General features: G+C 35.9%; 1 protein-coding gene across 3 annotated transcripts in view; it reads left to right on the forward strand.

Moving 5' to 3' along the window:
* The window catches only part of adgrd1 (adhesion G protein-coupled receptor D1), a 45366-nt gene extending 24676 nt beyond the window's left edge, over positions 1-20690 (forward strand). For all 3 annotated transcript variants that reach the window (XM_026244746.1, XM_026244747.1, XM_026244749.1), the window contains 12 exons: positions 6339-6412; positions 7592-7715; positions 10781-10884; positions 11064-11175; positions 12999-13152; positions 14967-15033; positions 15141-15207; positions 15288-15379; positions 15470-15596; positions 15817-15858; positions 16079-16171; positions 19814-20690. In XM_026244746.1, coding sequence (XP_026100531.1) covers positions 6339-6412; positions 7592-7715; positions 10781-10884; positions 11064-11175; positions 12999-13152; positions 14967-15033; positions 15141-15207; positions 15288-15379; positions 15470-15596; positions 15817-15858; positions 16079-16171; positions 19814-19909 — 1152 coding nt within the window. In that variant the 3' untranslated portion in view covers positions 19910-20690. The remainder of the gene's footprint in view (positions 1-6338; positions 6413-7591; positions 7716-10780; positions 10885-11063; positions 11176-12998; positions 13153-14966; positions 15034-15140; positions 15208-15287; positions 15380-15469; positions 15597-15816; positions 15859-16078; positions 16172-19813) is intronic.
* Positions 20691-24342: the final 3652 nt, after the last annotated feature.

Consider the following 24342-nt stretch of genomic DNA (forward strand, 5'->3'; position numbering starts at 1 on the left):
TGATCTTCTTTATGCTCCAAGAGCTTGTAGCACTCCAAAGAGAAAGGAAAAAATGAAACAGCATCATATGGCCCTTTTAAATTTAATTAATTCACTTCTTTTGAGCTACAAGTATGCAAACATGTAAATTGCACATAATGCAGTTTTTTTATTAACTTCTAAATTATAAAAATTGTTTGTTGAAATATATTCATTTACACAGTGCCTCTCATAACTCATTTCATAACAGATTTATTTGAACATTAAATAATTAAAAGACATCACTAACAGGTCAAATCAAATGACTTCATTAATAGCACACTAACAAGCTGTGGACACTGAAATCACTCTTTCGTTCACTCATTGATTCACTCGTTCACTCGCTGATTCATTCAGTCTCATCTTCATTCACCTACTTACTCAATCACTGATTGCTCACCCACTCATTTGTTTAAACACTCGCTCAGTCAGTCACTCGTTCTTCTCCTGTCTTTCTTTGAATGTGTCTTTGAGTTGGCCTGGCGTCCCCCTCTGTCTTTACTTCCCCTCCCTCCTTATGCTTTCTCAGATGAATCAATATAATCTATAGCAGATGGTCTGGCTCAAGCGATCCTGTTGTAGCCAACGGCTCCGGATTGTGTGGCCTCCCCCTTTTTTCCCCCTCCATATCTCTGTCTTTCTTTCCCTTTGCCACTCTTGTACTCTAAAATGCCTGCAAATTTTGCTTTTAAACTATTAGTTCTGCCTTGCCTTGTTCCTCTAATAGTTAAATCTTGAAGCTAGCGAGCTTGTGTTTCTTCGATATTATGATAGAAATACCACTAAGCTTTTAAAATTGTCCCCATACGATCACCTGAGCACGTTCCTGTGCATATGTAGCCTTGTCTGGATCCAGGTTTTAGTGTTCCACGGAGGCTACAACCATTTCCTAGCTTTTTCCAGAGATCCGGAGGAAACTGGCTGACCCCTCTCTGGGTTTCTCCTCTCACCGCGCAGAGCTGATGTTATACAGCCTTAGTCTTGCCAACGTCAGCCGAGTCTTCATCGAATGGATTATTTAAAAAGATGCACATGCACTATTAACTTTTGAAATGCGTTGTCTCTTAAAGTGATTCCGATTCTCATTAATAGCTGACAAAAAACAAGACCTGTTATTTAAAATCTCCAGTTTTTTACTTTTTAAATGACCCAGATCCATTATGGTTAAACATTTTGTGTCAAAACAAAGGGGAAATTATTAAAAAGTGGCATAGATAGGTTAAAATAACACTATTTTCTTCAATGGAATTGTTTTATCTATGTTTATGTCACTGTTTTTGGGCAGGAACTTTTCACATGGTTTATCATAGGCCATGATCAAGAATAGCCAAGTATAAAGTGATCACAATAGCATATATTGAAGCTAAATTTAGCCGTGTGGCATGGGCCTGATTGTGATTTTGTGAGAATCAGATTAAAGTTTGTAGTTACTGTAGCAAGCACTCCTACACAGTGATCCATGCCTACTTGGGTAACACTGGTTCGGGTCTGGCTTGCCATATTTCCTGTTCCTGTCTCACTTCCAAGTTTCTGATGGAACAGGTCTCTACATTTTCAGTGACTTTGCAAGTACATTACTCTTTGTCTACAGAAGCAGCTGCTCTTAATTACAGCCCAGCCTGCCCATAGATGTATGTAATTACAGAGCCTGTGAATAGAAAGGGAGAGACACCGAAAACCTACATTTACATTTTACCATTTATCTTCTGTGTTAAGCTTGGACTAGGCTCCTCTGGGATTTTAAATTTAGCCCAGCCTAGGCTTTATTTAGATTGAGCAGTTCTTTAAATATGCCCAAGTGCAGTGCCATTAACCAGCATACCCCAAGAAACCAACGGCAGCATGTTTCATATGGTGTGTAACAGGGTTTGGTCTCAATCAGAGAGAATGTGTGAGGAGATGTTTAGCAGGCTATTCCCAACATGTGCTTTTGCGTATGTGTTTGAGGAAAAAAAGAGAAACATTATGTGAATAAGAAATATTTAAAAGCACAATCCATCAAACAATGTCAAGCCAAACCTGAGTATTTACCTAATTTACTTTATTTAACTAATACAAATCTTATTGATCGGGAAGAATTGTAATATAGCATATGAGACATTTGAACAGCTTTTTGGCTGCTCTTTTTGAGGGAACAGACTGCTATTTAACTGCTCTTTTAACACTTGGGAAATTCTGTAGGCTTGTTCTTGTGTTGCATAAATGAAATATAGACTTTATTGTACTGCTAGAGCTCAGTTTTTCCTTCAGTTAGTCAGTGGGTTAGTCATAAAAGTCAGGCATCAAGGGTACTGTCCCAAAAGTATAGACACAATACTCCCACTTCTCTATCACACTGTTAGCCCTTCAGGTACCCACTGCTATGGCCTTTTTAAGGTAAAGTTATAAATTGTACAAACCCAAATGTTACGAAAGTGGCAGATATAGGAAAGAAGTCAAATTAATCCAATCAAATTCAATAATTAAGTGTATTTGAGTGCATGAATAGGTCAGCAAGACTACTGAAGTCACAGTGCAATGAGAACTTGTCTTTATTTAAAAAATAAAAACATTTAATGTGCTGTTGTTTAAACTATTTTTTTGTTTAAACTAAGTATTTGAATATCATATTATACTATGAACTGCTAGAATATTCCTGAGAATATTATTGGTTATTATACACCACCAGTCAAAATTTGCGATCAACACGATTTAAAGAAGAAAATAATACTTTTATTCAGGGACGATGCATTAAATTAGTTAAAAGTGACAGTAAAAACATTTAAAATGTTTCACAATATTTCTAATTTGAAATAAATGAAAATTCTATATTTGCTAAAATATTTAGCAGCAACATTTTGTTGTTCTGTTTTCCACATTTATAGCAATAAATATTCCTTGAGCAGAAATCATTCTAGCATTTGAGCAGTTGCTGAAATTTCAGCGTTTTACCACAGGAATAAATTACATTTTAAAATCTAAATAATAGTTATTTAAAATAATAGTATTTCACAGTCTTACAGTTTTTACTGTATTTTTTTATCAAATAAATGCATAAAAAAAAAAAATCTTCCCAACCCTTAATTTAAAATGTAGCGTTAATGGTAGGGGTATTAATTATATATTTATGTTAAATTATATGTGCATGTTTTAAAAAATATTCATGAGCTAAGCCTTTGCCATGTTGTGATGTTACAGCCAGCACATCTGTGTACCTCCCACCCTCAAACGGTCCCTAACAAATAGTGACGCGGATGGAGAGATCACTCAGAAGTGTGAGGAAGTTTGGCACCCACATGAAGCTTTCAGGGGAACTTTGAAAAAGACCCAAATAGAGCAAAGCTGTGAGGTTGTTTTCTATTAACTTCTGGCACATTCTGGTGGAAGAAGTCTCATATTTTGACAAGAGAGATGAGAGGCGGGCTAGATCGGAAACTATTTTACTCCATTATTGTGACTTTTGGTGATTTAGAAAAATGTTAACCATATTAAATCAAATATACAGGGCTCAACCCAGCTTACATGCCTTATAATCCTCCATTTATTGTCCAAAACCATCAGTTTCATCAAGAATGTTGATCCACATTCACATTATTGTCATTCTCCACATTTCTCTGAGCGACAGTACAGAGGCTTGCATACCCATAGAATTAAACATCATCCAATCAGGAGTGAAACTGACACACCAGTTGACAATGTTGACCGTGTAAACGATTCCATCAACATGACAGGGATAAGTGTTTTCTGCTTTGAACACGTCACTCAGGCTCTCTGAATTGACCTGATGTGTGATTACTCCACCTGCTGCCATCTGATAGGCTGGTGAGAATGATGTCATAGCAGCTGTTAAATACCTCAACCACTCCCCAAAATTGAAGGTTACTTAACATCTAGCCTATGTTTAACCCCTACGTTTTACATGCACAGTTCTCAATTGCTATCAAAGTTTGAAGACTCCTTCCAAACCTGTACTGTACAAGCTTGTGGTTCATTTCTCTTTTTTTTTTAAACTATACTTAATAGCCTACGTGTTTTTGCAGGTATTTTAAGTGTGATTTTGTTCTTTCTGTATTTAGATAAGTTAGAAAGGGAGCTCCTCCAATACCGCGTGCTCTTTTGCAAGTCCTTTGTTGTTAATAAAGTGTTGGAGTGCTTTCACACTTCTCTGGCAAGTGCCGAGCGCTGCGGGGCAGGGGGGAGCCACAAACACCAAGCCAACATCATCTGTGTTCATTTGACTGGAGTGAGAGAAAGAGACTTGCTGATGGAGCTGTAAAAATGACCTGTTTTTTTTAGTAATGAGATTTTGGCCTGGAGAGAGAGAGTGGGATGGCAATAGACTCGAAAGAGAAGCGTAAGCGGGTGAAAGTGAGAAACTTTGGGGAGCGCAGAGGAGAACCGCACCCACCGCTCTTCTCTGCTCATCACACGGACTGTCTTGTCCCTGTCAGTATGACTCAAACTTTCCATCTGCTCACACTTTTGTCTTTGTCTTGTGGAATATTGTAGCCTGACTACGTCAGACTTCGTACTTCCGCTCAATTTCAGTTCGCTTGTGTACTCAGTCTGAGATATCGAACTATCTCCCAGATTTCCTTTGGCTCCAAAACAGCCGCCCAATCAACGAACAGAGGGCGGGCTGAAAGCTGTGACATAAACGCTAAGCACCAAATTTAGGAATGTAGTTTAAGTTTGGGAAATTGAAAATGGACACAGAGACACGGGATGCTATTCACTCTGTTGTGGAGAATATTCCTGGCATTTGCCAACTGAATCCCAAACAAGAAGAGTGTTTGTTTTACATTTTGAATGGAGGTGAAGTTGTGGCCCTACTCCTGAGTCTCGACAGGTTTTGGGAAAAGTTACATTTATCAACTGTTACCCATCGTTAGCGAGAAACTGGAGAGGCCAAAGTCCAGCAAGGCAATAATTGTGATTGTAAACATGTTCAATCCGGTATTTCGATCGATGGTTTAGTTTTCGCAGCATTCCTGTGTTTACAGTGGAAGTTCGAGGGAGCTGAGCCGGTGCATAACACACGTCATAACCAAACGTTATGTGATTGGCTTATCGGTTAAACTTCAGACAAGAGAAAGAAATAGCTTGTCGTTTATGCCCTTCCAGACTCTGTCTACGAAGCAAAGCGAGGTAGCAGAGTTTGGTATTACCAGGCTAGGAATATTACACTCTGACACAAAACTGCCCCACAAAAATTGGTGTAGAAACCATTCTTACTCCAAAATTGCAAATTAATTGGTATTATAAATATATCTCTACTTGCGGCTATGCAGACAAACCTGAAAAATAGTGGAAAATGTTTTAAACAATGATATGTGGTGATGGTGTCCTGTATAAAATATACTGATAATCACCATAATAACACAACAACAATAGTATATTATTAGATTATATTATTAGTTAAATCACCTTCTTAAATTAATAATCATGTTCAGTTCAAATTCATAGACATTTGGAAAATGCCACAAACTATGTTTATTCTGACCAAATAATTTCTTATTGTGGCTGTTAAGAGTCCTATTGTCAGGGTTATTATATTTAAAACTAAACTTAAAATAAAAGCCATAATGAACATTAACTTAATGTAAAATATTTCAAAACTTCAACTATAACAACAACTTAATATACTAGAATAAGTAAAATTTAAACTGAAAAACTATATACACACATATTTTTTAAATAAACGCAATAACTAATATGACGACAGCACAAAATTAAAAACTAAACTCAAATTCAGATAAAAATCACAAAATATACAAATAAAATCAAATTCAAATTGTTACTTAAAACTATAATAGTTTCTTCATCAGAAAGTGTCGCGTTATCATTTAACTTGTCATCCTGAGTGTTACTCAACACTCACCACATTAATAATTATACTGTATCTTTATTTCTATCTGCTGTCAAACGCAGCCACAACTGGTTCACATTTTAAATGTTCAGGGTTGTGTTGTTCTCCTGATTCTCTCTGGATGATGTCCTAGAGGAAGTTTCCGAGCTGTTTCCGAGTATCCTTCATCTACTTTACCAACTCGTTTCCATTCCTGTCTGGAATATTGGGTCTGTTCTTTACTCCATCCTGATATAGTCATTCATCCAGTCTTGGATGTTTTTGAGAGTCTGATTAATGAAAAGAAATGAAAAGCGTTCTTGTTTCTGAGTGTATATATTTATTTGACAAGACTGTGTGAATGTTTTGAAATTTCATCTATTGATATATTAAGCAGTATTGCACCACTGATACTGCAGCAGTCTGAGACGGACTGTACTTACGAAATATATATAGTGCTGTGGTGTTTACTGTGTTGTTCCCTGTCTTTCAGAGTAAAGAACAGCAGCTCCAGGCCTTAAACCAAAGTAATAAAGTATTCCTGTACTGTGCCTTCCTGGACTACAGGTGGGTTACACAGATTCAAATATGTATTTATGGACACGAATGTTGATTTATATTTATATAGCCAAAAATGTAATATTGCCCATTCATTGAGTGACAGGCATTATGGGATGCTGTTTTGGTGCTTTTATGTTTTTTTCTTACTCGATATGATGTTAATATTCCAAACATCTTGCACAAATATGTGATGGCGACTTCAGAGAATGTCTCTTTTATTCTTTTTCTTTTTACTGCAAATTAAAAACAGGTCTTTTTTTCATATTGTTACTTCCAAAAAACACTCAAAAAATGCAATGCATTTTAATGAGTTTTAACAGTACTTTAATATAAAAGTCTTTCCAATTAACCAATTTTTGTTAGGTTTTTTTTATATATAATACATTTTTAGATATTTTAAAGACATATTTCACTTTTTTATGGTCTTTTATATTTCTCTTTGAGTCCCAACTTTCAACCTCAATGACACTCTTCACGAATATTTATGCACTCCTTCCTGTATATTCTCTCTCGCACATCTATCTCTCTCCATCTGTCATTTTTATTGCCTCATGTCACATTTACTGTTAAAGCTTGTCAGGAAGTGCTTTAATATATTAGTGTGTGTCTTATACAACCAATAAATCGGTAATGGTTATACATCTACATTGGGATTTCCAGCAATTTAAACATTTTCAATTTGACCATTTAAAGAATGGAATTTGCAGTCATGTAACTTTCCTCCAATTCATCATTCAAAAATATAATTTGGAAATGATGAAAGTCTGTTTTTAATAAAAAGCAATTTTATACTATAATAGGTATGCCCGAAAAATCACTTAAAGGCAATAAACGAGGCCAATTTTTAGGATCATTTGAAAAAATGTGAATAATTTGAAATAGAGCATGTTTGATTTGGAGTGAGAGCCTTTCCTCTCTTGTCTTCTCTATCTGTCCACTCTTTCTCCCATGGGGCATTTAATAAATGACTGTCTATAATGGAATGATGACGCTGGAATATTTGCTCTCACTGAGATTAATGGGATCTTGCGTTAGTTTTGATTTCGTTTAGATTTGATTAATAACTTGCTGGTAATTTCATTACCGCTGGGCGAGGGGGTGAATGTGTATGGTTTCAGTATAAACATTCAACAACTCCAGCAACTGTAATGCTCGATTAAACCTTTATGTATGTGTGTGTTTCAGCTCCAAAGAGGGTGTGTGGTCCAACGAGGGCTGTGTGAGAGCTGATGGAAACCTGTCCTTCTCTATTTGCTTGTGTAACCATCTGACAAACTTCGCCATCCTAATGCAAGTGGTCCCCATGGAGGTGAGGCACTCCAGGTTTATGTTGTGCTATAAATGAATTACCATTTGTAATGCTTGCTTTGGCAAAATATTAAGTTAATTCAAATAATTCAAGAACTTTACAGCTCATTCTGTGTGTGTGGGGGGGGGGGGGGGTTAAACAGTTATGTCTACATGCTCCATGGAGAATTAAATTGATTGTTGTGACAGTCATTTATGTTGCTTTTCCAATTCAGTGCTGTCCTTTTAGATTTTCTATAAATCCTTAGAATCCTGAAAAATATCTATTTAAAAATCTTACAGACCCCAAAGTTTTAAACGGATGTGTGTATACTTTCCTTTTTGCAAACACATTTTACAGCTTAGTCTCTTTCATCAGTGCTGATTATTCAAAGTTTCACCATGAGAGCCTCATTTTAAGATTCCGTTTCAAGTAAAACAAGCATTCAGCATAAAAAAAACACACATCTTTAGACCTCTGTGGTTTTCTGCATTTTATCAGGCTTCATCTATCTGTTATGAATGCAAGAATGCATTCTGTTTGAATGACCTCTTTAAAATGAATTGCATGCAATTTCCTCACTGATGTTATTTATTATTTTGATGCAAATAGGAGAACTGAATCCTGCTTTACAGAGGTATATGCACACCCAGACATCTTGGCATTTTCACCTTTTGTGCCAAAAGAGCATAGTTTCTTTGAATTATTAGTTATTATTAGTCACTTTTCATCAATTTTAATGCATCATTGTTGAATTAAAATATATAAATTCATTGCTTAAAAAATCACCCCCCACTCTTGGACAGTAGTGTAAGTTTAACCTATAAATGAAATGCTCAAAAAATATTACAAAAAAAATGTTCCATGTTTGCTGTTTTTTTCTCATGTGATGAATGATATAATTTTACAGCCCCATATTGCAACATTATTCTAATAACTAAACTACTCATTTACTTATTCAGTCTGACTAGTGAAGCTTATGTAAACTGTCCTGAAATATAGACATATAATACAAAATTGGCAGCGAACCCTGCCATTAGTGGAATTTCTCAAGATTCCTTGATTGAGCATGTAGGACATTTCCCAGCAGGGATCTCTTGAAACACCAAGGCGCTGCGATGAATGCGATGCTAACTGTGTTTCTCGTCTTCAGCGAGCCAGCAGCATGCAGGGCTTGAGGTTTTGATTGGCCGAGACTCTCAGTAAATCAGCAGCGGGGCTTAAGTGAGAAGACAGTTTGGATGTAGTTAAGACACTTCTCCAAGGGTGACGTGCTGGATTGTTTCTAGCGTCTTGAGTCACAGTGTGGCTGTGTGGCTCGAGGACTGTGGCCTGGGTTTGGGCCACTCATTTGTCAGAGAAAGCTTGTAAATGACATCTGCCTGAAATACTGAACGACAGGCACAGCTTGATATTTTGGTAACCCTTGTCCCGTTGACTTATTTAAAGAAAGCTGAAGAGTGAATTTAACTCAGGCTAAAGACCCTGTCAGCAACAACTACTCGCTAAGTAGGGGCACGTTTGTGAAGATGAGAGACATATTGCTTCACACGAAGGCAGATTGCCATTTCAAGATTCGTGCACGAGCCAAACCGATGCACCCAGGTGCAGCTTGGCTCTTCTGCGTCGATCATCTGCATGTGTTAGTTGAGAAAATCTGTCTTCGCTCAGTCATGTAATCATCTCCTCTGGAGCTTTGATGCTAATGCCCGCCTCTGCCGGGGCCTCAATTAGTGGCTCACCTCAATACTTCAAGCCTGGAGGAGATCGTGCTTTCTCCACCGCTCTGCAGATCCTCGATATTCTGGGCCCACGATAATCACAAGGCAGGAAGCGGAGTTAATGTACAATCGAACCCACGCACGGAAATAGAATTATGGGGAAAACAACTACCGATTGGTCCGGCGTGTCGACGCAACACTGAGTAGCAATTTTACTGGCACTGGGTCAGAGGAGCTGTAACAATACAGCACTATATCCTGACGGATGTTCAGGAATAAATGTGTTCACTCTTCACCAACAGATGCTTCTGAGGTGTAGCATGCTATCTAGCACGTATCAAATCATGATTTCAGCAAATGAGGCTCCACAATGTTTTGAGGTGGTTAATGAAAGATGATCAGCTGTAGAAATATGTAATGATAGAGACATTATCGTAAGCTATGATAAATGCGATAAATGAATTTTCGATTTTAGCTGAATTTATTTCAGTTTTAGCAGTGATGTTTTTTGTTTGATTTTTCAATGTTTTAGAAGGAAGTCTCTTCTGCTCATCAAGCCTGCATTTCTTTGATCGAAATACAGTAAAAACAATAGTTTAGAGAAATCTGACAATTTAAAAGAACTATTCTATTGTAATTTCTATTGCAATTATTGAAAAATTTCATAACTCTAGTCTTCGGTGTCTCATGATCTTTCAGAAATCATTCGAATATGCAGATTTTGCTGCTCAAGAAACATTTCTTATTATCAATGTTGAAAATAGTTGCTGATAATGAGTGAAATGGTGATTACTAAATGAAAGTATTACATTTCTTTAAATACATATATTACTACTGACCCATTAATGTGTATTGGGACTGAATGTAGAGATATATTTTTATTTTTATTTTTATATGTAAAGCAAGCCTGGAGCTGTTACTGTTTTCTCAACCAACGGTCTACCATGTCTGTGATTAGTCAGTGCTCTCTCTCTCTCTCTCTCTCTCTCTCTCTCTCTCTCTCTATATATATATATATATATATATATACATATATATATATATATATATATATATATATATATATATATATATAAACTTGTTCCAAGAATTGATTGTCAGACTCGTGCAGGTTTGTTCTGATGAAATGATCTTGAGATTGTCAAGTCATTTCATATTATGCGCACATCAATCCCAGTACAGCTGGTCATAGCTAACCTTTGACTTCACAATCAGTGGATTGTTGCTATGGTATTCAGTGTTTCTTATTTGTAGTAATGTCTGGGGTTTTCAACTCATTTAACCCTCTTCAGTGCTGTACACTTGACCAGCTAGGCCATTTTCATCATCTCATTGCCTGTGCTGTCATGTTTGTCTCCACTTCAGCTCTCAAAGGCCCACCAAGTGGCGCTGTCCACCATTAGCTACATCGGCTGCTCTGTCTCTATTTTCTGCCTGGCAATTACACTGGTCACCTTTGCTGTCCTGTCGTAAGTATCCCACAATGCTCTGAGAACATGAATGATTTGAATCTATTATTTAAATATGTCAAATGGCTAAACTTATCAATTTCATTTATTAAATACAATAACTTGCTTTAAAAAGCATTTAATGTTTCTGCACCATTACTATTACAAATGTATATATTTTTTATTTTCTGTCCATTAAGGTCTGTTAGCACCATCCGTAATCAGCGTTACCATATTCATGCAAACTTGGCGTTTGCAATCTTAGTTGCTCAAATCCTTCTGCTCATCAGTTTCCGCTTCAGTCCCGCCACGGTGAGTCCATCTAACACTCTGTCACAGGCTCATCATAAATCAGTGATTCCAGTAACTCCGTTGTCCAACACAATAAAAGATAATATAATAATTACAACTGTATGTAGTTTAACTGTAAATAGAAACAGAAAGGGACAGAAAGCTCTCTGACTAAATCTAAAATATGAGTTCATATAAAGATGTACGGAGGTCTTACGGGTTTGGAACGACATGAGGATGACTCATTAATGACATAATTTTTGTTTTGGGGTGAACTTACCCTTTAAGTAAGAATTTATCTGTTGATCTGGTATTATAAATATTTGTGCAATATTTTAACAAACTAGATATATACTGTGGTAATTTACGCAATAAAGCTTTTCAAATAAAAATTAATGTCAGTTTTTTTCTTCTTTAGCGCAATGAAGTCCATTTTTTATGTCATATAAATTACATTGATGTGTACGGACACTTGTACCAGTAATAAATCGTAAAGCATTGATAAACTACATCCAATTTTGAGGTGCATGAGGTGCATGCATATAAATTATATCACCATTCTCCAGTACTGATGGAAGAGTGCTTTCTACTAAACATTTTTTTTTTTTGAGCAACAAAACATTTTTTTAAACAAAAATAAAAAACCTGGTCTCAATTTCTTTAAAAGACTATCGACATTAGAACTATAAGTCAGTTTATCAACGAGCTAGATACCAAGATATTTGTAAGATGCAGCCCTTTCAATCTGTGTACCATTTAAAGTTTGAATCAAAAAATCAATTTGATCAATCAGTTTTTTTAGCATTTAACACTAATTTGAAGTTACCAAATGAAGTCTGAAATGGATTAAAAGCATTCTGTAGAGAGTCCATTGCCACTTTTAAAGATGGAGCCATAGTGTAGATAATAGTATCATCTGCATAAAAATGTGCATTTGCTGGCTCAGCTTCTTTACCAAGTTTGATTTATATAAATAGAGAATAAAATTGGTCCCAAAACTGATCCTTGAGGAACACCTGTCTTCCCTATTAAAGGAGCTGAAACGTAATAATCTATGGACATCTATCGATTGAGTCCTTCCAGTAAAATAATCAGAGAACCACTTCAACACTATATCACTAAAATTTACACATTTAAGTTGCACATTTATTGCAACAAAAGATCATGATTCACAGAATCAAATGCTTTAGATTAATCAATAAAACATGCAGCACATGATTTTATATCATCCTGTGCAGTTATTATGTCATTATTGACTGACATTGCAGCAGTTATAGTACTATGGAAAATGCTTGCTTATGTGTTTAAGGGATATTTAAGGGATATTTCACCCAAAAATAAAAATTCTGTCATCATTTACCCTCATGTCATTCCAAACCTGTAGGAGTTGCTTTCTTATGTTAAATATAAAAGAAGATATTTTGAAGACTGATGGTAATCAAACAGTCTATAGTAGAAAAATAAATAGTATGGAAGTCAACTGATTGTGTTTGTTGTCTATGGTGATTATCGTGTCATCATCCGGATCAGAAAAAGCATGTTGTCATTACAAAAATAAACCTAGTACACTGAAAAGATCCAATGACCCCACTTATCTCCTAACATTTCTCCGGCATTACAGACAGATTCATTTGACACTTTGTTAATTTGATTGTGCTTCCTCTGTCTGAGATCTTGGCTGAAATCTTGCTATGGTAATGTCAGTATTGAGATCACTGAGCCCATATGTTTATTTTAACAACATGTGTTACATTAGCTAAGATTCACAAAGTAGATCAGTTTTCAGTGCAATGCATTTTGTCTAGACGCTTTTCCTGATCTGAAAGTGTCCCTCTCTCCCCCAGCTCCCGTGTAAGATCATGGCTATATTGCTGCATTTTTTCTTCCTGTGTGCGTTTGCCTGGATGCTGGTGGAAGGGCTGCATCTCTACAGCATGGTGGTCAAAGTGTTTGGCTCAGAGGGCAGCAAACACTTTTATTACTATGCAATCGGATGGGGTGAGTTTAACATCTTGCAGACTGGTTCTGAGGGCTAGGTGTGGAGAATGCAGCAGACCACCATAATCTGGCATACTTTATTGGCATTCTTTGGCATCACTGTGATTCAGTCACCAGAATCAGCTTTTTATAAAGCTTTTTATACACAACGGATTGAATCTGGAGGTACACTTACACAAAAACCAAATACTCTGGTTGGCCTTACAATCGGAAATCCCTTTGATGGAGATTGATTGGGCGTGTTTGATGCAAATTCCTCATTTGAAATACTTCAAATTCATAATATTTAAAACAATCTGATAAACAAATTCATGTGCTTACATGTTTTATGTGGAACTTTTTCTTTTGAATGAGATATGGTTATATTTAATTTGAATTTTTGGTTTTTGCACTGAAATATCACGGATACTGTGGCCCTTTTTGGTGAATTCATCCCTCTCTATACACGCACATTCATATACACACTCCATCACATTTCATTTGCCTTAAACGACCCAATTCAGCCTAATGCGCAAACCCAAGAGAGTCAAATGAGGTTGTCCCATCGGCAGGCATTAGCACTTCGTCTTCAGATGCAGCAGTGCTGTTGAAAAGGGAAGGAAAAGAAGACATTTGTGTGTTACTGTCTGTCTGAGATGTCAGTCGATTAAAAGACATTAAATCTTAGCAGAGTCTCTAGTGGGTCATCCCTAATGATGCCGTCAGTGTAATTAACTGACCTAATCTCAGATGTGCATATGTGATAATAGGCAACATGTGCTCTTTGACTCTTTTGGGAACAGTTTATAATCAGCCTTTTGTTTTTTTGTTTTTCACTTAAAATGACATTGTCAGAGAAGGCCTTGAAATAAATCAATATACACTTTTATTAGAACGTGCAAAGTTGGCATTAATGAAAACTGAAGGTGTTTTCCATTATTACACATAATAAAGTGAATAAATAGACATGTTTATTTGTATCCATAGTGACACGGGTGATAGGCTCAGTGTATATGAAGAAAACAGGCTTTGTTAGACTTAAGTCATTACTTCAGACTGAAGTCTACTCCCTTTCTTAAAAGCCTTTGGCACAGCAAGACTGCTCTTTATTTATGGTGGCACGAAACAACCGGCTACAGTCCAAAAGTTCTTATTTTAGTTCCTACGGCATAATCTGAAAACTTCTACGCTAGGTTTTACAACAAGGTATTTTTAGCTCCAATAACGTTCCAGGTTTTTTCCCACAAACATTTGTCTTTTAGCACGTCATTCTCATATAACAAAAACATATGGTGAGAGGGAGAGAGGGATTTGACTACACTACCAAGCTATAAACTCTTTGTACTACACAGTATATAATATATATATTGTGAATTATTACAATTTCAAATAGCTGTTTTCTATTTGAATATATTTTAAAATGTAATTTATTCCTGTGATGGCGAAGCTGAATTGTTCGCATCACTCCTGTTATTTTTTATTTGTATTTTTTCTAGTTGTATAAATAAAAAATGTGAAATAGAAAAAAAAAATGACTTTAACATTATTTTCTATATTATAAACCGTATGTGATATTTATTAGTTTGTGTGTTTGTATATTTGAGTTTTCACACTGTTTTTTTAACCAGATTTAGCTTTTTGAAAATCATTCAAATGATCCTGCAGTGTGACAGATGAGTTATTAAAGTGTTGTAAAATAGTCTGTGTATAATAATTATACATAAACTAGAAAAAGAAAAAAAGCATTTTTGAATTAAGTATATCAGGGCACTGCTATCACTGCATGAAATAGTTTCTTCTGAACCCTCTCTAAAACTGTCCCCGTCTTTATTCAGGATGTCCTCTCGTCATATGTGTGGTGTCTATGACCTCATCACTAAACAGCTATGGAGAGGATGGCAAGTAAGTAACCATGACAACACCATGGGTCATGACACTGTAAACAGATTAAAGTCCAGTTTAAAGAGAAAAGGTGATGTGTCCCTCTTGTTTTGTCTTTCCTGTATTAGTTGCTGGCTGTCTCTGAAGACTGGGGCGATTTGGGCTTTTGTAGCCCCTGCTCTGTTTGTAATAATGGTAAGCAGCTGTTAATGAGGTCTATTAAAAGCATGCATTAGGTGAGCATGACCGGAACACCTGTAATCTCTGCCGTCCAGGTGAACATTGCCATTTTGATAGCTGTGACACGGATCATATCCAGGATCAGCGCTGAGAACTATAAGGTTCACCGAGACGCCAACTCTGTTAAGTGAGTTCATCTGCTATCATGATTGTAATATGGGCCATCATTAATTAGCTTTTTTTTAATATACGTATATATGCGTGTTTGTCTTTCTAGGCTTACGACTAAAGCAGTGGCGGTACTCTTGCCCATCCTGGGCATATCATGGATCTTTGGGGTTCTGGCGGTGAACGACCACTCCCTGCTTTTCCAGTACATGTTTGCAGTGTTTAACTCACTACAGGTCAGGCATCACTAGTGTGTCACAAAACAACTTCACTCGCCTTACAGCCTCCAAAGTCAATAGTGCCTTCGCCAAATAATGACAGCTTTACAAAATAAGGGCGCATAACCATTTTTGAAATGTCTTTGGAATTGGACTGACTTGTAAGAACTTTTGCAGATGTGAATTGGAGCGCTTGGAACATTTAGGGTTATCTGTTGTTTTTCTTTCATTCTCAAAGGGGTTCTTCATCTTCCTGTTTCACTGTCTGTTAAACTCTGAGGTAAGAGTGCGTTTGTGTCGGGGGAAATGTCTGATGTAGCTGTAGTAAACAGTACACTGGTGTAAATTATAGAGTTAAAGTGTGCTCGCCACCTAGTGATGTTAATTTGGTACTGCATTACGTGAATGCACTTATAGAGATACACTTTCAAATTATTATGATCTCCAAAGCAAATCATGATGTTTGTTAACAGATTTCATGTCTTGTTACTGCTCTACAGGTGAGGGCTGCTTTCAAACACAAAACTAAAGTGTGGACTTTAACAAGCAGCTCAATCCGCAACATCAACGTCAAACCTTTCAACTCAGACATAGTGAGTAATTCCCCTTCCTTAAATTTTTACTTTTGTACATACAAACTTAATTGCACATTATGTACAATTAAATAAAAGGTAACACTTCAGAATAAGGTCCCATTAGTTAATGTTAGTTAACTACTTTCGTTAACATGAACTAAGCAAGAACAATCCTTCTACAGCATTTATAAGTCTTAGTTCATGTTAATTTCAACATTTACTAATGCATTATTTAAATCAAAAGTTGTGCTTGTTAACATTAGCTAATGCACTGTGAATTACCATGAACTAACAATGAATAACTGTATTTTCATTAACTAACATTAACGAAGATGAATAAATACAGTAATAAATGTATTATTCATTGTTTTTTCATGTTAATTAATACATTAACATTAACTAATGGAACCTTATTCTAAAGTGTAACCAAATAAAACACATTATAGCTTAAATTTATATTAAATCCAGTTTAATTTAAGAATTAAAACTGCAAAAATGTTGTTTGTATTTGAAATGTGGATAAAGTGTACTACCAAACAAGCAGGGGCGTGTCTAGAGCATTTTCAGTGGGGGGGCCATGCTGGGGCACTGCCTCCTAATGGGGTGGCCGCCAGTGGCCAAAAAAAAAAGCGAAATTCTACAGTGTATTACGTATATCCTATTGATTTTATTATTATTATTAACTTGAATAAGTTACTTGTAAACAAATGCAGTAATAAAGCACATTTTTTATTAATTTAGTTTTTGTCATCCCATATATTTATTTATTTATTTTTTTCATTGAAAGAAACTCCATATATCTTTACTTCTTTTCATGGCTTGCCACTGCTCTCTTCCCTGCCTTCAAAAGAAACACTTATGTGTGTCTGTTTTTCTCAAAAAAAAAAAAAAAAAAAAAAAAAAATCAAATTGTAAATGAAATGCACAGAATGCATCCACAACATTTCATGTGTAAATGGTTAAGTTAGGCCTGACAATTTAACTGACTCTCTAACTGACTTACTCTCATGCATTAACAAGTAATGTGTCACCAGACAATTATTATTATGGAACATTCTGTGCATATTGTCATTTGGTGCAATCTTGCTATATGTGGTCACTGTCACAAAAGAAACTGATACAAAATATGCAAATCAAGATGACTGTTTATTGTTTGATAGCCCCCCAGCGTATTTTACTTTTATTGTGTTTTATTAAACGTTGACTGAACATTCGATTGAAATCAACCACGACCAACGCGAGCAGAGCCTGACGGGGTAAAAACACTGATCTGAGAAAACCATACAAACATTTTAAACCATACATAAAGGTTACCTACCAGCTCTTTGTTTGGTGTCTTGTGATGTGTCGTTCTTGAACGACGAATCTTTAATGTGACTAGGGAAGAACGAGTCGTCTCTATGACGGCGACATCACTTTGATTGTTTTTTTTTTTTTTTTTTTACAGTGGATTCTAATCTTCAAAAATGACCGTGTTGTATGACTTATGTCTTTTGAGTTCACCCTTCAGATTAGACTATAGAACTGTAGTGTTACTTGTTTAGGATTCAAAATGTTGTTTGCTTTTAATTTAGGTCATTATGTCCTTTTTGAGCAAGCATCTTATACATATATTATTAAAAATGGATTAAAAATTAAACTAGGCTATAAATACTTGGATTATTATATTATTATATAGCCTAGTGTTTATTTACTGATAGACAGTCAAAAAGACAAATTAATCAATATTTTATTTATAAAAAGGTTTTATTTATTTATAAAATAATAACACCACAGATCCTCAAGAAAGAGTAACAAAAACACAGTGACAGAAATGTCAGAAATAGCGCATGGGTCTGTCACGTGATTAAGGAATGATTTGAACCCGAGGACTTGTCAGACACGAGGTGAGTTAATCACAGACTGAAGACCCAGGTCAAGAATTAATTAATTAAGTCCAATATCGCGACGAGCGTTGTTTCTCTGAAGACGCTGCACTTCTTTGAATCGCGAACTTCACCAATCACAAGACATCTTATAGGGGGGGCACCTGGGGTGGCCAATCGAATTTCAGGGGGGGCCGGTGCCCCCCCTGGCCACCACGTAGACCCGCCCCTGCAAACAAGCATTTATGGTCAATTAAAATGTACTTTAATGTCATTCCTAATAAAACTTGTAACATGTATTTAAATATATTTGTAATTGCACTATTGTTATAACGAAGTTGCAATTTAGAACACTGAAAAACTAACTTTAATTAGACTGTAATATGAAATAACAGTAACACACTAAAGTACACTATAATTACGTACTTTACAAATGCTTTTGTATGTTAGTCAGCTACTACTTTGACAAAAGATTATGGGCCCTATTTTAACGATCTGAAACGCAAGTGTCAAAGCGCGAAGCGCAAGTAACTTTCTGGGCGGGTCTCGGCGCTGTTGCTATTTTCCCGGCGGGATAAATGGCTCTTGCGCCCGGCGCAATTCTAAAATGGGTTGGTCTGAAGTATCTTCATTATTCATAGGTGTGGTTTGGGCGTAACGTGAAATAAACCAATCAGAACTTCATCCAACATTCCCTTTAAAAGCAGGTGCGCAAGTTCCATTATGGATTGCTATTATTATGGCGTATTTACCAGGCGCACGCCAGGAGCGGTTCACAGCCGAGGAGACTGATGTTCTTGTAAGAGCAGTGAAAGACAGAGAAGTTGTGTTGTATGGGGATGGGAGAAACCCACCCAAAATAGCGTCGGTTAAACAGGCGTGGGAGGAAATAGCCACAATTTGTCAGATGTCCTTATATACACATATGTCTTGCCACTATTTGGCCAACAGGTCTGATCCTTAATTACTACAATTAGCCTGAATAATTTGTAAGCTAAATTTATGCCAATTTTTTCACATCTTCGTGGCACACCACAATGATTTCCGTCATCTCACGTGTTAATATTTTTTAGTGTAACAATTTATGATTTGCAAAAATAACTGTTGCATCTGTGTAGATTACATGAGCAAAGTGTATGCGCGTTGTGCACGCTATACATTATGGTCAAGCATGCGCCCTTAAAATAGCATAATGAACAACGCGCAACGCGCCACTGACTTTAGACTAGGTTTTTTCTGGTCAGTGGCGCAATTGTTTAATGGAACAGTAAAATAGCACCAGGGATTTTTTGCGCCGGAACACGCCTCCTTTTTTGCGCTGAACCGCCCAGGGAGCGCAAGTTCATTCACTAGTTTAGCGACGTGCTTCTGTGGAGGGAAAAGCGCGCTTTGCGCGGGTGCAAAATAGGAATGACACATGCGTCGGTGTACAAAGTCAATTGCGCTGGGTGCAAGATAGGGCCCTTTGTGTAATATGAGTACTTTAAAGTAAAACTTTTAATTTTACATTCTTACACAGTTCACTAAAAGTGTACTTAAGTGTGTTAAGAAATATTCATGACAGTATACTCTCTTTAAGTACACTTAAGTTGACTTTTTCAATCATTATTATATTAGCTGCAAGTATTTAAATATATATATATATATATATATATATATATATATATATATATATTATTATTATTATTTTATTTTTATTTATTTTTTTAAGTACACTACAAGTGCACATTGGATACACTTCTTTTCACAAGGGTTTTGGAAACCAAGCCTGTATTAATCTGTTTTTCTTTCGCAGATGAATGGCCACAAGGGCGGTGTGGCTCCCACAAAGATGAACACATGGGACAAAAGCACCAACTCAGCCAACCGCATAGATTTGTCAGCAGTATAATGGCTTCTGGTCCAAAGAGAGCAAGAGGACAGCAGCATAGCATTTCTTCTAGAACATGTGCCTTTCTGTATCACATTTTAAATGGACTCCACATGATGAAACGGCTACAAACACTTGCAGCTAAATGTAGAATAGTTAACTCACAACACAAAGTCCTCTGATGTCATTTCCTCCTGCTGATGATCTCTCTAATTCAAACAAAGGATGGAGACACACGGCCCATTGTTTGAATGACTTTTTGATGGTTTGCTAATAATGTGGTCTGCTAAGGAATCTGAATTCAAGTAAACACACTAACTCTCACAGACAGGAGACTCTCCAGAGTTACAGTGTGTGAACTGTAACAGTGTTTGCTTGCTTTGAATTTGTTTTGGACAACGCACTAGACCTGTGCAACATTTGGACCATTGTTTGACCATCTATTAATAAATAGAATCATCAAGTACAAATCTGGAGTGTCTCAACTTTAATGAGAACGCTTCTTTGCAATCGGCCTAAATGAAGCAGTAGCTTGTATTAATTCCTGTCCAGCTGCCCACCAGCTATGGCTTTAAATTAGACCTGGAAGAGAAGTACAATACTGGTGAAAAACTCTGGAGTTCCTCCTCATTATTGTGACGGTTTTCTCTTTTTTAACCTAGCATTGTAAATGGCACTTGTATTGAACCAAATAGGAATTTGAGGTCAATTAAATATTTATGGTCATTTATAATATTGCACAACTTTATAATATTGTGTGTGTGTGTGTGTGTGTGTGTGTGTGTGTGTGTGTGGGTGTGGGTGTGTGTGTGTGTGTGTGTGTGTGTGTGAAGGAATGTTAAGGGATATGGATGAGATAAGATGCATTAAAAATGTGTTTGGTAATTAACAAATGATGTTAATAAATACTAATATTAATTATTAAAATGTCATGATACGAAACGAACACATTCAGTTTTTATACCACAATAGATATAGCTTTGTTGTTTCTCTGAGATAGCTGTTGAGAAGGTCAGGACCTCTGAAGTGTGAAAAGCCATACACACATGTGAGGTATTTCATGCTGGATTCAATTCATGTTAGATAATAGCTTATTTAATAATTCACAGAACAATAAACAAGGGACTTGTGTCTCTTTAAAATTGTGCCTGAATGCCTAATTGTACCCTATTCATTCACAGTGCCAAAAAGTTTTCATAATGTCATGTTATGTGTCAGTATGCATTGTTTCGTAAAGGTAAACACTTTTGTGATGTACATAGCACAGAACTGATGCTAAATGCCTTAAAACCAGCGTGACACACACGGCCATACAAGTGTCTGTAATTGTGCCGTCGTAAATGTATTTATTACCAAAACAGGTCAGTGTATTATGTGTGACCATTTATATCTTTAAATTATTGTCGTCGTCATGTTCCAACGAGACTTTGATACTGCTTGAAAGAGCTTCTTTTACAGTATCATAACACTGTTGTTATCAACATTATAGCTTAATCAGCTATTTTGTAGTTTATTAGTGAATGTCTTCATGTTCATGCTCTCCGCCAAGAACAAACTTTGTTATAGTACCAAGAGTTCGAGAGAGTTTCTACCAAATGAACATTTATAGGCCAAGTGCACTTCCTGTCCGATTGTTATTTAATATTTGAACATGCTTATGTACTTCTGTCACTATATTTTTGTCTTTAACCCATTCGTGTGATGTTTTTCCTATGAAAATTCTGATGTTATTATCAGGAGGAACATGGAGTGAGATTATAAGATTTATACATTTTCAGATTACACAAAGTATGATCTCAGAACACACACACAAAAGGCCATAGTAGTGTTCTGAGATTATGCTGTAAAATATAAAGTGACTTTTACAGAGGAAGTGCCTTGGCTCGACAGATTCCAGTAAAGAGTGTTGTTTTTAACTGTATAATGTGAGAAATCTTCCTGTGATGTTTTTGATTGATTCCGTTTTCCTGATTTATTCTGTTCTAATGCAAATGCATTTTTCACAGTCCTCTTTTATGCATAATAAAAACGTTTATTTAAGTCTAAAAACTGTACTGTGATATGACATACATGAGTTGTACATATTTAGTATGAATATTAAGACGGACCTTTTCTGTTTAATTATAAGGGTAGATCTGCAGAACTGATTTAATAGAAGCAAACTATTTACAAACTGCTTAAAGGTTCTGTCACTGTTCATTTCAAACATTATTTTCATGATGTGAATTCCTAACAAACTCTCCCTGTGATGCTGACTGCTTATTCACCAAGAGGACAGGGATATTTAATAGATACTTATGAGCTTATTAAATGTGTTTTCTGTGTTTGTTGAACGGGACTTCATTAGGGTTTACTGTGAAGAAGGATTTCCTATGGACAGTGAGGCATTAAAAACCATATGCTGAATGTCTTCACATGTAAAATAAAAACTGACCACGTTTTCATGGTCTTTGCCATCTATCATATTTTTAATGGAAGCCATTATTCCATGCACAGGTGTGTTTTGAATAAATGTATCTCTTTAATATTTGTTTATTGCTGCATTTTGTTATTTTTTTTTATCATTTTGTCTTAAAAACACTAACTTTTCCTTCTAATTGACTGTGAGAATTCAGCAATACAAAATCAGTTAGCTATAGAGACTATAGAGGATTTTTAGATTTTAAGTGTTTTTGTCATATAAATTCTGTCTGTTTTATGTCTAACAGCCAGTGTTGTCACCTGAGGAGGATGATGGCAGACATATATGATAGTGATTTAACCCATGTCCATTATATTAATAAAACATTTGGCAGCCTATTTTTAAATCTTTATTCCAGTGATGGCAAAGCTGAATTCTCAGCTTTTTCGGTGTCACATGATCCTTCAGAAAACATTCTAATATTCTGATTTGGTACTCAAGAAACATTTCTTATTTTCATCAATGTGCTGCTTATTATTTATAAAACTTAGTGACCCCAAACATTTTAACGTGAATGTATCTTATACGTTAAATGAAGGGTGTCACAACACCTATAGAACTCAACATGGTATAGAAATGAGTGACAAACAGACAGTAGAATGAAAAACAAAAAGACAACCTGGACTTAACATTAGTCTCATTAAGTTTTATACTTTTTTGCCAAGACAGCACTGGAGAGAATGATGCTTGTTCTGCAGGAAGTGTCATCATGGCTCATGCCAGAGTTTAAAACCTCTTACAAGCTCGATGTCTCATAGATTTGGCAGATTACAGCATGACACCTGTTGGAGTTCAGTTGAGATACAAAAGCAGATTCTTTGATTCTGTTCACTGCACGACTGACTGATGAAGCTCGATCCCAGGCGGCTTTTTCAAATGGAGGGCTGTTTATCAGCTACAAGTGTTTTATGGACAGAAGGGGAGTAGAATATGAATAATCATCCACCAGTATCATATATCATTAGGTTTGGGGTGGAGGGGTTTATATGGCAAACGTTCAGTTTAATGTAATGAATGATATAATAACCCATGCAGAGTGATCACATAATGCACTTATTCATTCAAGACTATGAATATGGTGATGCAAACCATATGTGACCTCCAAAAGAGAAGACAATGACCAGGACCCCTTAATGTGATTTAGTGAAAAACAACATGGAAAACGATTCCTGATCCTGAAGTGGATCATTTGGGATTGCCGCCTCTATTTAATAAACTCCTTATGGACTAAATTTCCTGTTACATGGATGTGGAAACGATGCCATCAGTCTGAGTCTGTCCAATTAAAACAAAATGAGAGGTAGAGATAGAGAGAGAGAGAGAGAATTAGAAACTTTATATTTCTATAATCTTTTTTTAGATTACTGTGATTAGTGTGCACGAGTGTAATAATGCAGTTTTATCACACGAGGGCAATGTTGTCATCTCTAAACATTCTAAAACAGACCTGCACCTAGACTCGTGCTTCAGTTATGCTTTTTATGTAATATGATTTCGTATCACTTAAGGGCAACTTGATAATCTTAGATTAATATAATCTTCTGACTCTATGTGTGGTGTTAATGCGTAACTTTCTAAAGGGCAGACAGACAATATAATTTAACATGATATGGGAAGGTTATGTAACATTTGTTACCATGTACAAACACGCATCCATCTATCCATAACTAAATATATACACTCATATATGCATTCATAAATTGGGTTTTGTTTGTGGATTTTAATGAAAAATAATATGTTAATTATTCATTAACATTACTCTTTTTAATCTGTAATTTAGTATTTATGTTGATGGTGTGTAATGTACATCACAATATTAATAATAATTAATCATTTTTGTACAAATTATATTACTGTTATTTATTTATTTATTTATTTTTATTCTTTGTCAAACTCAATTGTCAAAAAACTGTCAAACCCAAGTTTTGATTGGCAGTTTTAAAAAGAGGTGAAAAAAAAGAATACTTTCATTCATCAAGGATGCATTACATTG

The sequence above is a fragment of the Carassius auratus genome, unplaced genomic scaffold (genome assembly GCF_003368295.1).
Source record: "Carassius auratus strain Wakin unplaced genomic scaffold, ASM336829v1 scaf_tig00007301, whole genome shotgun sequence".
In the NCBI taxonomy this organism is placed as follows: domain Eukaryota; kingdom Metazoa; phylum Chordata; class Actinopteri; order Cypriniformes; family Cyprinidae; genus Carassius; species Carassius auratus.